A 12,734-nucleotide genomic window follows, 5' to 3' on the forward strand; every position below is an offset into this window, starting at 1 on the left:
TGAACGAAAAAGCTCTGAGAAACCAAACGGCTACCAACAAGAACCATTAAGCTAACAGGGGACCGGGAGAAAGGGGGTGGGGGGTGGGGGGAGTAAATGAAGGGGGGAGGGGGGTAGAGGGGAGAACAGATTGGATAGGGTCAACTGTTTTTCTTTAAAATCAAGATACATTTTATTTCTTTTCTTAAAAAACAAACATTACAAAAAAAATTCTGAATAGAGAATTAGAACAATCAACCAACAGGAGAAAAAAAACAAAAACAAAAAAAAACATTCTTTTTTTTTTTGACTCTCAAGAAAAAAATAAAAATAAAAGATTAAAAAAAAAGAGCTCTTCTTGTGTTTCTCAAAAAAAAAAGAAAGAAAGTGGGTGCCTGGCAGAAAGGGCTGAATGCTGTAGCCATGCAGGGGCTGGGGGGGGCTTGTTATGATGGGGGGGGGGTTGAGGTGGGGAGGGGTGCTTCGTGTAGCATGACGCATCGATAGAAAGCCCAACATACGATGGAAACCGTTTCACAAAAAAGGCAGCTGACGGGTTGTGAGGGGGAAAAAAAAAAAGTCTTTAAAAAATAAAATAAACACAACACCCCCCCCTGAGGAAAAAAAAAAACTCCCACAAGCTGAACCAAATAAACAAATACATAAAAACAAACATACCGGTTTGAAAACAGCGGCGCCAAAAACACCGATGACCCGCGACCCGTCTATAACGGAACACACCTCGAAGGAGGGGAAGAAGCAGCGGTCATGAAAACACACAGCCACAAAAAACAGATACTGATGTCTGGAAGAAGCAAAGCTGGCATTTAAAAAAATAAAATTAAAATAAAATAAAAAATAAAGAGCAAGAACGAACTGAATCCATTGCTTTAGTGGCTTTAAAACGCTGCCCTGTTAAAACACGCTCCTGCTTTAAAAACCAGAGGCTAGCTGCTTTCGGCGACGCCGCGCCGACTCCCAACGAACGTCGCTTTGTCGTTACAGTGCTTAAGTTACCGATACCGAGAAAGTTCTGATCAATACACATGAAAAAAAAAAAGTGTTGCCAGTTGTGTCAATAATCCCAGGGGTGGAATAATAATAAAAAAATAATTAAAAAAAGGACAAAGAAAAAACCTCACGAACACACATGAACTCGTTTGTTGGGGCGGAGGACGGACGCTTGTGATCGGTCTGGGTTTTCACACTAAGGTGCAGATTGTTAATGATGGGGAGGGGAGTAGAAGGGGCTTATGGGAAAAATGTTTGGGACTTTCAGGGGGTGGGGGGTTGGGGTGGGGGAGGGAAGCAAAACCAGAAAAAAGAAAAAAAAAGCTAAACAAAGTCCAGCCCATGGAGCCAGGCCACCGGAGAAAAGGAAAATGAACACAAAAAAACGGGAGAAAAAAACAACAAAATAACACTAAATGGAAAAAAAACCAACAACAGAAGCGTTAAGAGACGGAGGACAGGCTTCAGTGGGTCGCGTCTCCTAGTCTTCTCCAGAGGGCGCCTCCTCTTCTGAGCCGTCCTCCTCTTCCTCGTCCTCCTCCTCCTCGTTCCCTCCTGCGGCTTCCTTCGTCGTCTTGGGGGCGGGGGAGCTTTCTTTCTTCTCGGCCTCCTCTTCCTCCTCCTCCAGGGGACTCTCCGGGTCCTCCTCTTCCTCCTCTTTGGGTGAACTCTTCTCCATCGCCTTGGTGCTGGGACGCCCTTTGCCCTTTCCTTTCATTGGGCTGGGGGTCACTGGGGTGAAGAAGGAAACCAATCAGTGCAGAAAAGACTAAATAAGTCAAATAAATACCAAGTCTAACGTTCACAAACGTAAGGTTTCTCTGCAGGCGGCAGCCCGGATGGCCTTGACCTCTGACCTGTGGCCTTTAGTCGAGGTTTGGGGCTTTTCTTCTCCTTCTTGTCTGGCCGCCCCCGTCGGATCACCTTCTTGCCCTTCTTCTTGGAGCGGCCGTAGTCGCTGTCATCGTCGTCCTCCACCATGAAGTCTTCGTCGCTGCCGGACTCGTCGGCTGCACACACACAGAGGACGAGGCGTTTGAGGACCCCCCCTCAGCACTCTGACGCGTTAAACTAGTCCCGCTAACATAATGTGTACGTACGGTCCAGGTAGGGCTCCTCCTGGTCTTCGTGCTCCTCGTCCTCGCTGCCCCCATCCCCCAGCAGGATCTCCCTCTGTTTGGACACGGCCTTGGAGGCCGCCTGGCGCACCGTACGCTTCCGACTCATTTCCCGGTCGTCGTCGCTGTCGTCTAGGCGACGAACACACACACACAGGTACAAAAATGTTAACACACTCCAACAAGACTCAACCCCCCCGGTTCATCTACACCCTTCTTTGCTCTACCTGCAGCCCGTTTTCTCTTGGGTCCCCTCTTGCTGGGCTTCTCCACCTTGGCTTTCTTTGCCTTCTTCCCTCTCTTCTCCTCGTAGTCGCTCCCTCCATCTTCATCCTCCTCCTCTCCGAAGTCGTTGCCTTCTTCATCGCTGCCAAAGTCGTCTGCGGCAGGAGGGATACGGAGTCAAGTCAGGGGGGTGGGGGGGGTTCGACGCGTGAAGCGACTGAGGACAGAAGGTCTTACCTGCTGAATCATTTTTGGATTTGGAGAGCTTGTCATCGGACTCCTCGCTGGAAAGAGGAAAAGGATGAAGTTGAGCACCAACCAGAGTTCTGCCTTCCTTCTATTTACTCAATGTGAGGTTAGAATGAGGCAGAGGAACCAAAAATTCCAAAGAGACACAATCGAGGAGCGTACGGTGAACTTTCTAAGCCAACAACCAGCGCCAGACGACCGACACGCTCAGCAGAACAAAGCTACTTAAAAACAACTCGACGGTTTTCCTCGGAGCTCAATGATGCGGCGCCAATTCCCACTCCGCTCGTGACAGACGACGTCTATTAACTTACAAACATCCTGTTCCCGTTGGCAGCAAAGCGCCGGATTGGTAATTAATATGTTGAAGTGAAATGGACGTTAAAAAAAACCCAACAACCTGCAAACACACACAGACCGCAGGAAGCCGTCGAACCTGTCAGTCGAAACGCAGGGCTCACCTGTCATCCTGCGAGTTCTTTGAGCGCTTGTGCTTCGGCTCGCGGGGAGCCGGGCGCACCTTCTTGGGCTTGGTGCCGCCGTACTCCTCATCTGCAGGGAGAGGAGAACGTCAGCGTCTGATCGGAGGACGCGATCTCATTGGCTCGCTGATAAATGAGGACGGAGGAGAGCGAGAACCGGCGCGTCGGCTACGCTTTCAAGGTTGGAACTCGTGTTGCATCTGCTTTAATTTAGTTACACAATCCTGGATTGCGTCACCGAAGGAAGGTCTCGCCGCAAGACGCTGACGGACGCTGAAGGCCATCTGTGCAGGGTTGAGTAAAAAAAAAACACCATACACCAACGTTTGGAAAATATTTTGAGCAATACCAAACCGCTGAAGTCACAATTTTTTTTAGCACCGTTCTTTTACAGAAAACGTCAGAAATTCTCGGTAATCTCTTGTTAAAAATTCCACGATATACCGACAAATCATTTTATTATTTACCACCTTTATATCTATATTACCTTTTCCCAACCGCTTATAGACTGTTTAAAACACTTTAGTGTTTCACAGAAGTCTCAGAACGCAGCGCACTTCTGGATGCTCTCAGCCAATAGCACGTGCGTACGGTATCATGTGACTACCTACTAAAAATCTGCGATGTAGTGACGCGGTGCATCCTGAAGCACGAATAATCGAGGGATTTCTGTATTCCTGTTTATAACGTTTTGTTTTATCCACGATTAATATGTCACATCTCTTTCCAAAATATTCCAGGACTCCTGGAACCGGGTCCTGGTGGACTGAGGTCCTGCTTGGATTCATCGAATGACGCCCGAGCTTCAGCTTCCTCACAGATGGCAAAATGTTTTCTTCTCGGATTTCCTGGTACTTGATGGAAAATGTTCCGCGTGCCAGAGGAAGCACCCCCAGAGCATCATGGGCCGCCGCCCCGATTCCCCCGGTAAGTAGGGAGTTCTTTTTCCTCCTCATCCGGAGATACTCCTGATCAATGAGCCGCAAACGTTAGGAGTTGTGTTTCACGGCTCCACAGGACAGGAACCCAAACGCCTGTCTTATCTACAAGGTCCAAACTCTTTTTATTTTTGGAGCTTTTTTGGATCAGCAGCTGGGGAACGGATCAGGAAACATTTAGACCTGACCCGTCTGACCCGAAGTGAGTCCACGGAGGTTTAACTACATCTTTAACTTTCCAAATGCGGAAGAAGAGCTTAAAATCCGTTGTGTGGTTTTTGAAACGGTTCTGAAACACGGATTTTATTTGATCACATGCACTGAAACACATCTGAAGGTCTCACCTGCATCATCAGACTCATTGAATTGTGAGTAGTTCACCACCTTCCGGTTCCTGTGGAGAACAACACACACGGCGTCAGGTTACGATCACACAAAAACGAAACTAGTCCGTTTACACAGACGTCACACTCCGGACCAGACGAGCATCAGAACCACAACGGAGGCAGAACAAACGTCCGAGTCTTCTGCTTCAGCTTATAGGAGATAATTACCAACACCCTATAATGTTCTATAACCACCAGGCCCAGGAAAAGCTTTTCTCTTCTCAATTAATTATTAGTCACTAATAAAACATTTGAAACAATGCCCATCTTTTGACAAATAAGTGTCTTTTTCGTTTGACCTCACATCAACACTCTTATGAGTCCTGTCAGCAGCTCTACAGGTAGCAGCAAGTCAGTTGTGTATAATCGTTTGGATTGGGCCAGTTGGGGGGGTGTGGGGGGCAGCCAATGGGCCCCTGCCGGGGTCACTGAACTGGACACGGGTCCAACCTTCTACTGTTTCCTGGGTTAATCTGGCAAAGTGTTTGAGGGAAGCTTCAGGTGACGGCCGTCGAGTCCAGTTCAGGTAACGAGTCAAGACGGTGCAATGACGCAGTTTAAACCTCAAACACCTTCACAGCTTCCAAATATAATTTTCCACAGTAAAATAGATAAATTAAAATATTTAAGAAGATAAAACAATATATATTACAACTCTGATGATTAGATGTTTGTAGCCACTGTGTGTTTTGCACAGCAAACGTGTCTACTCAGCACAAAACCTAACCAGTCAGCAGTCATAGCAACACTAGCCTAGCGCATTAGCATGTACACCACTGATTTTGCTCAGAACACACACTGAGCATTACACGGTCGCTGCAACACAAATATACGTCAGCACAAGTACATAGAGAAAAACAAACAGCATCAGGAACACAAAACGTTGCGCCTCCTCCTCTAGTACCGGCTACTCTACCCGTCTAGTACCGGTTACTCTACCCGTCTAGTACCGGCTACTCTACACGTCTAGTACCGGCTACTCTACACGTCTAGTACCGGCTACTCTACACGTCTAGTACCGGCTACTCTACACGTCTAGTACCGGCTACTCTACCCGTCTAGTACCGGCTACTCTACCCGTCTAGTACCGACTCTACCCGTCTAGTACCGACTCTACCCGTCTAGTACCGACTCTACCCGTCTAGTACCGACTCTACCCGTCTAGTACCGACTCTACCCGTCTAGTACCGACTCTACTCGTCTAGTACCGACTCTACTCGTCTACACCCGGCGAGATCGGGTCATTTTCCTTTGGTGTTTGTTTGGGTTTGAAAAGGCAGACATCTCTCAAAAGATCAGTTGTTGTTAATGACTAACTTGGAAAATAGCAAATTAAAAGTTAGTCACCTGCTCCCGAGAAGGAAAAAACATACAAAGCAAAATTTGGCATAGAATCGTTCGGATAAGTTTCCCCACAAGAGAAGTAACAGACAACAAGGCAGAACAAACGACGTTAAAAGTATGTCGCAAAAGACGGTATATACATGAATGCTCCAGTTTCGCAGAAATAAATAACATCAATTTCAAACATGTTGTTCAATTTGATTGCATTTTGGAACAACAAGTACCCTGTTGACGCAATTAAATTTGTAATTATGCTGAGAATGCTAAATATTGCTTGACGGGTGGCAAGGGACCTGAATCTATCTGAACTATGACAAAACTTTTGGAAAACCATTGCCAGTTGACCAAATCGGTCAATGCATCTATAAATGTGATGTACATCTATACAATGTGAAAAACAAGCTACACATCTACAACATCCAGGAACACGGAGCTCACTGGAGATGGACTGACAAACTGCTTCAAACCACTTTCAGAAACCAATGAAGACTGTTACCAATGCCAGCACTTGTGATGGTGTGGAGGCCCTTGACTGCCAGCCTGTGAGGGGCCACATATGTGAAGGCACCATTACTGTTTAAGGTACACAAAATATGCTGCTATTCTCATGTCTTTCCCCCCACAAGATAACTGGGTGCTGTTAAAAGATGCAATGTGACAATTATGAACACATCCTTGCACCAACTTCCATCTTCATTCATATATATGTATTATTTTTTTCATTTATTACTTTGTATTTATTTATTTTATTTTACATTGTAAGCCAACTTTTGGGAATGGATTAATGTTAAAGTCAGAGTTCATGTTTACCCTGACAATAGATTTTATGTCTGATTTGCAGCTTTAAGGACAGAAAGCATTTTAGTGTTGGTGACAAAAGAAAATTGTAATCAAGTTAGGTTAGGGAATGTCTGGTTTTATAACATGGTAGTAAAAGAGTTAATCAAAGGGTTACGATTCATGCGTCATTTGACAGATATGCAACTTCGCACCATATTATAATAATCAAATCATTTGGATGCCAAAACATAAGTTTTCCAGTATCCGCTACATACAGTATTACATTTGATTGCATAAATGACTTTTAATCAAGTTAATTCAAGTTTCAATGGAAAGGTACATTAAAATCACACATTATCATATTTAAGAATATTGGGCTGAAATAGGTGTGGGGAATTTTTGTATTGGATCATGAAAGTATAAAAATATTCATATCTTTAACAACCTTAATGGGGTGGTGTATATATGAATATCAATAATGATGATAATTGTGATTAGAATGATAGAATTTTTATATTTTTGAGACAGACGTAAATACCTTTCAAATTAAAAGATTTTTTTCTAATTGCAAATACAGTTAATGAAATAACATTTATGGAGACATTTTAAAGTCACTTTTACATTCCGGAGCAACAAATGCAGCACTTGAAAACAAAAAAAACAACATTAAAATAAAAAAAATAACCACGAGTTTACACGGTTTTAGATTAGACGACATAAATGGGAGGTTTTAATTTGAAATAAAAGCAGCTGGGCGACTCGCGCATTGTTACAACCTCTGCGATCAGGCTTTGTGGGGGTGTGGTCAGGCACTTTCTGTAGTTCTCCGCCCTCCTCTGACATCAGCCAGCGATGATAATTTACTGCCAGCGCTCAAAAAAAAAAAAAAAAAAACTAGATCCGCTCTCGCTTTAAAAAAAAACCTTCTTTTTTTTTACCCGACGACGACACGCTCTCGTCGGGTAAGAAACGACACCCTCGCCGCGGTGGAAACATTTACAAGCGATGAAATGTGATTAAAATAAAAACAGAAAAGGGGTGCGACCCACGGCAGACATGCCTAGTCTGCGCGGCAACAAGATCAAATCCCGAGGCCGAACAGCACCTCCTCCTCCTCCGCTGGGGTTTTTTTTTTTTTTTTGCCCCTGCTGGTGGGGGTGCGTTAGCTTCCACAGAGCCTCCGCTGGATGAATGGGTAGCCATGTTCCCATCCCCAGATAAATTAACACACAAAAAGGTTGTTTTTTTTAAAATAAATAAATTAAAAAAAAACACATGTGGTTATAATAACACCGCTCGGCCTACATAGCGGCTAACAAAGTAGTCCAATCATAAGCATGATAGACACGACACGACGGATCTCAAGACAAGACATGGCGAACAGTCCACGCCGCTGGGATCCATGTTTGCCCACCCCCCCACAAAAAAAAAAAAAAAGAAAAGAAAAGAGGGCTGCACAATTCCCACATTCCCACACATTAAAAAAAAATTTTTTTTTCTTCCACGAAATCAACAAAATTCGCAGCTCAATCCGCAGCGCGTCGGACCAGAACGCGTTTATCCGCGATGCTCGCAGAAAGCGCGGCGTTCGTTCGCCTCGCAGGAGGACAGCTTTCCGCACACCTACCTCACTGGTCTTGACATGTTGCAGGAATACTGTAGAGGTTAAAGGATGTGAGAAAAAAGAGGGGAAGGGGGGGGGAAGAGAAGAAAAGGGAAAGAAAGGAGAAAAAAAAAAAGAAATAATTCCCGCTCTGCAAAACACCGAGGAGGGGGGGGGGAAGAAGCGAGGTTGGCGCACTACTCCGCCGTGTGAGCTAGCGCCTGGGAATAAAAGTACGGCCGCGGCTTGCCCTCCACGCGTAAATATTCTTATTTTTTTTACCTTCAGCTACTCAAAATGGTGAATAAAACAAACTGAAACTGCAGCCTGTGTGCAACCAAACTTCACCGTCTTGTGCGGAGGGGCTTCGCCGACAAGCACCGCCCCCTGCGTGCCCTGAGAGGAGAGGCGCGCCATCCGGCTGCTCCCATTGGTCGATTTGAAAGACGACTCGTCTTCCCTATTGGTCGCCCCGGCTGCTCATTGGGTTACTTTTAACATAGCTTTGCCCGCCTTCCCTATCAGGCTCGGTTGACTCAGCACTGTTAAGAAAACAAAAAGAGGCCCTCAGTTCGGATGCAATCATTGGATTCAATGGGAATTCAGGGGAATTACAATTATGTGTTGCAACGTGCACAAAAGTCATATACATAGTAGGATTTTCTAGTATTTATTTCAAGGATTAAATCAACTATTATATGAATTTAAATCGGATTTTGAGGGTAATTGTTTCACCTGCAGCATGAGATGCAGGTAGCAGACATCCACGGCATTCCCAGCTGCACATTTTATACAAATAGGGTTAAACATGCGATTCTGGTGATTTTATAACATCTGCACGCTTTAAAAGCTTCAAACTGTAAAGAGAATCCTGAAATTATGTTAGACCTGCCTGAATGGAAATCATTGGGTTGTCACGGGTCAGCGCAGAGGTCTAGATGACAGCGGTTTGAGGGCGTGGAGGATTTTTATTGTTATTATTTTTATTTTAATATTTTTTTTGAGCAGTGTGAATGGATCAATATATATTTTAGTATGACCTCGTGACCTTGTCCGCTGACCCAGGGCCAGAGCTTGAGCGATGTTCCACACGGATGTGAAATAGTGAACAGGAGTGGCTGCAGGATTAACACGCGAGTCACGTGTTAAACTGTGACCACGTACACAACAGAATGCATGCATTCGTACGGATTGTATATATGATAAAAAAATTATTCCTTCACCACGAAGACAAAATATGATTTCGCTCCAGTCCGTAGAAAATGATCAATAATAAATTCTTGAAGATCAGTTTCAATGCATAAACAAAAATGACACATGGATTTTTAGAAATAAAATTCTCCCTGATAATACGGTGCTCTTACAAACTCCAAAGTGCGCTTACTGTTATTTATTATTATATAAAAATTTTCCGACAACCAACGTAGTGTCTGCGTTGAGAGACGATCAGCTGTGGATGTGATAGAAAAAAACTGTTCCCACCTCAGAATCCGCTCATCTCCACCGTTTAATATGTGACACTGACACCTTTCAGTATTCTTAACAGTGCTTTAAAAATAGTTTAACATTTATGCATAAAATGATTGTTGTGCTACAGCTATTGTTGTTGTTGACATACAAATCATTAAATGTTCTCCATAGTTTTCCATAGAACTCTGTCGCAGGTTTTTCGTTATTCAATCTGAGTTCAGACCTGGAATAAAGAAGTAGAAATGTGAAAGTCAGCACAGAGCCCAGATGTAAAGGTTTCGGTATTCTGCGACATTCGGTGGGATTTTTCTGGTGGTGATGGCTTCACTTAATAATCTGTCAAAGTGTTTTCAAGTAGCAGAGACTTGTTCAGTTGGATGTAAAAGTCCCACACACCAAGTTCAAGATAAGTTTGACATAGTGAGATATTGGTAATTCTTTATACTAAACAAAACAAAATAAAATATAAAACAAGAAAAAAAACAAACGATAAAAAAAACAAGTCAAAATAAAAAATTAAACGAAACAAAAGGGTAACATTTTTAATTCAATAACAGGGCTGAATTACATCACTTAGAAGACACAAGCTCTCAGGTGTGTGACGACTGTTAATGTGTGTCTGGGTTCTCTTTTTTTCTTACCCTTAAAAACAATCTAAAAACTCTAGGGTTCATTTGTGGTTAATGAAACGTGGTAAAGTTCACTTTAGGATGTCTCCCAGTTTGGAAAACCTGGTAAAGTGGTTTCTAGAGCCCCCTCTCACCTGATATAACATGGTTAAGTGGTTTCTAGAGCCCCCTCTAACCTGATACAACATGGTTAAGTGGCTTCTAGAGCCCTCTCTCACTGGATATAACATCGTAAAGTGGTTTCTAGAGCCCCCTCTCACCGGATACAACATGGTTAAGTGGTTTCTAGAGCACCCTCTCACTGGATATTGGATATAACATGGTAAAATGGTTTCTAGAGCCCTCTCTTACTCGATATAACATAGTAAAGCACTTTCTAGAGCCCCCACTCACTGGATATAACATCATAAAGTGGTTTCTACAGCCCTCTCTCACTGGATTTAACATGGTAAAATGGTTTCTAGAGCCCCCTTTTACCGCTTATAACATGGTAAAATGGTTTCTAGATCCCCCTCTCACCTGATATAACATGGTAAAATGGTTTCTAGAGCCCTCTTTTACCGCTTATAACATGGTAAAATGGTTTCTAGAGCCCCCTCTCACCTGATATAACATGGTAAAATGGTTTCTAGAGCCCCCTCTCACCAGATACAACATGGCAAAGTGGTTTCTAGAGCCGCGTCTCACCTGATATGACATGGTAAAGCTCTTTCTAGAGGCCCCACTCACTGGATATAACATAGTAAAGTGGTTCCTAGAGCCCCCTCTTACCAGATACAACACGGCAAAGTGGTTTCTAGAGCCCCCTCTCAAAGGATATAACATGGTTAAGTGCGTTCTAGAACCCACTCTCACTGGATATAACATAATAAAGTTATTTGTAGAGAATCCTCTCACCTGACATAACATGGTAAAATGGTTTCTAGAGCCCTCTCTCACTGGATATAACAGGGTACAGTGCATTCTAGAGCCTCCTCTCACAGGATATAACATGGTAAAGTGCTTTCTAGAGCCCCCAATGGGCCCTTCCAGTGGAGGACAAGCGGTACAGGGCTAACTCAATCTAGCTTGAGTTTGATTGTTGTGAAGCAGCCGAGTCACATTAGAAATAATTACCTTAATTGTTGTTTGGAACCATTTTCACCATAAATGCATCCTGTTTTTCTTTCTGGTGCTCCAACAGAACTGCTGCCCCGTCACCAGTGATCCTGTCTCCGCCCCCCCACCCCCCACAGAGAAGTTTCATAGGACGACTGATTTGTGGTTTGACTTATCTGGAAGAATTTAAAATGTGTTTGTGATATAAAATCCCTCTATGACTCCACTTGGTGTGATTTTATCTTTTTGTGTGTTTCTTGGACAAAAGTGTGAATTTGTTGACATAATATTCAGACAGTCTGATTGAAGTTCAAGGAAGTTCAATAATCACATCCTCACGAGATGTGTAATAAAAAAAATTCACAAACGTGTCAATGTAATGCGAGAAAGTGATGTCAACAATGGTAGTTGTACTTAGGAGGTCTGGGTGGACTGAATTAAATTCCAGGTCCACCCACTCATGGTGAGTTCGAGTGCGTCTGTCTGTGCTGAGGGCTCGTTCGGAATGTGAATTATTTCCATAAAGATAATGAATGTATGTGTGTGTGTGTGTGTGTGTGTGTTTGTGTGTTCTGATGAATCCTAATGAGTATTTTGGGAGTTGGGGGTAATTAGACGAGGCTTTGTGTCCGTCTGTCTTTCTGCTGCCTGTATGTCTGTCTCGTATTTCTTCCACGCCACAGACAGACATATATCTCCTCGCTCAGGGATGATGCTCTGGTGAGGAGCAGGAGTGTTGCCATGGCAACCAGGAATGTGACTCTTTTCGTCGACTTCACAGTTACCTCGGGCTCCTTTTTTTTTTTTTTCCCCCCTGAATTCTCCAGCCTGCAACAGGAGGAAACGGATCGGACCTCAGAGGTGTCTATGGTAGACGTAGAAGCACGCAGACAGAGACGATGAAGAAAAGTTTTGTGTCTTCAGCAGTTCTGGTTTGACATTATTTCAATTTTTTTTTTATTTTCCTGGAACTTCTTAAAACTTCTAAACTCCTGCAGGATGACCAGAAGCCACAACCAGATACAAAGGAAAAATGTAATTTATCTTTTTTTTTTTTTTTAAATTAAAAATTTAATTAAAAAATTAAATTAAATTTAAAAAGATGACAAATAAAAATAGACTCATTCTAAAATGTCCTGTCTGTGTCTAATAAATGTTTAAATAGAAGTATTTCAATATTTAAATGAGAATAAGAGCGTTACCTTTAATCTAGTCAAAAGTTCTCCTGTTTCTCCTGAAGGGGGCAGTGCAGGACAGCGTTTGGCCCCCAACCACGTCCGTCTTCCCTCCTGTTAACGCACAGAACGTTACTGATTCCAGACATGCGCTCCTGCTGGCTGCCCGCCGGACGCATTTCTGACTCTCTGCCTCTTTCTGCGTGAGATCGTTTTTAATTAAAACGTCTCTTGACCCGGCTGTGAC

General features: G+C 43.5%; 1 protein-coding gene across 1 annotated transcript; it reads right to left on the minus strand.

Moving 5' to 3' along the window:
• Positions 1–426: 426 nt before the first annotated feature.
• On the minus strand, positions 427–8,472 carry nucks1a (nuclear casein kinase and cyclin-dependent kinase substrate 1a). Its single transcript, XM_068316152.1, has 8 exons — positions 8,140–8,472; positions 4,347–4,396; positions 3,044–3,134; positions 2,571–2,617; positions 2,336–2,488; positions 2,091–2,240; positions 1,848–2,000; positions 427–1,722 (listed from the first exon to the last, which is right to left on the minus strand). Exons 1-8 carry the CDS (start codon positions 8,154–8,156, stop codon positions 1,472–1,474), a joined length of 912 nt encoding a protein of 303 aa, XP_068172253.1. The 5' UTR covers positions 8,157–8,472; the 3' UTR covers positions 427–1,471.
• Between the last annotated feature and the right edge of the window lie 4,262 nt (positions 8,473–12,734).

Source organism: Antennarius striatus, chromosome 5, assembly GCF_040054535.1.
Source record: "Antennarius striatus isolate MH-2024 chromosome 5, ASM4005453v1, whole genome shotgun sequence".
Lineage (NCBI taxonomy): Eukaryota > Metazoa > Chordata > Actinopteri > Lophiiformes > Antennariidae > Antennarius > Antennarius striatus.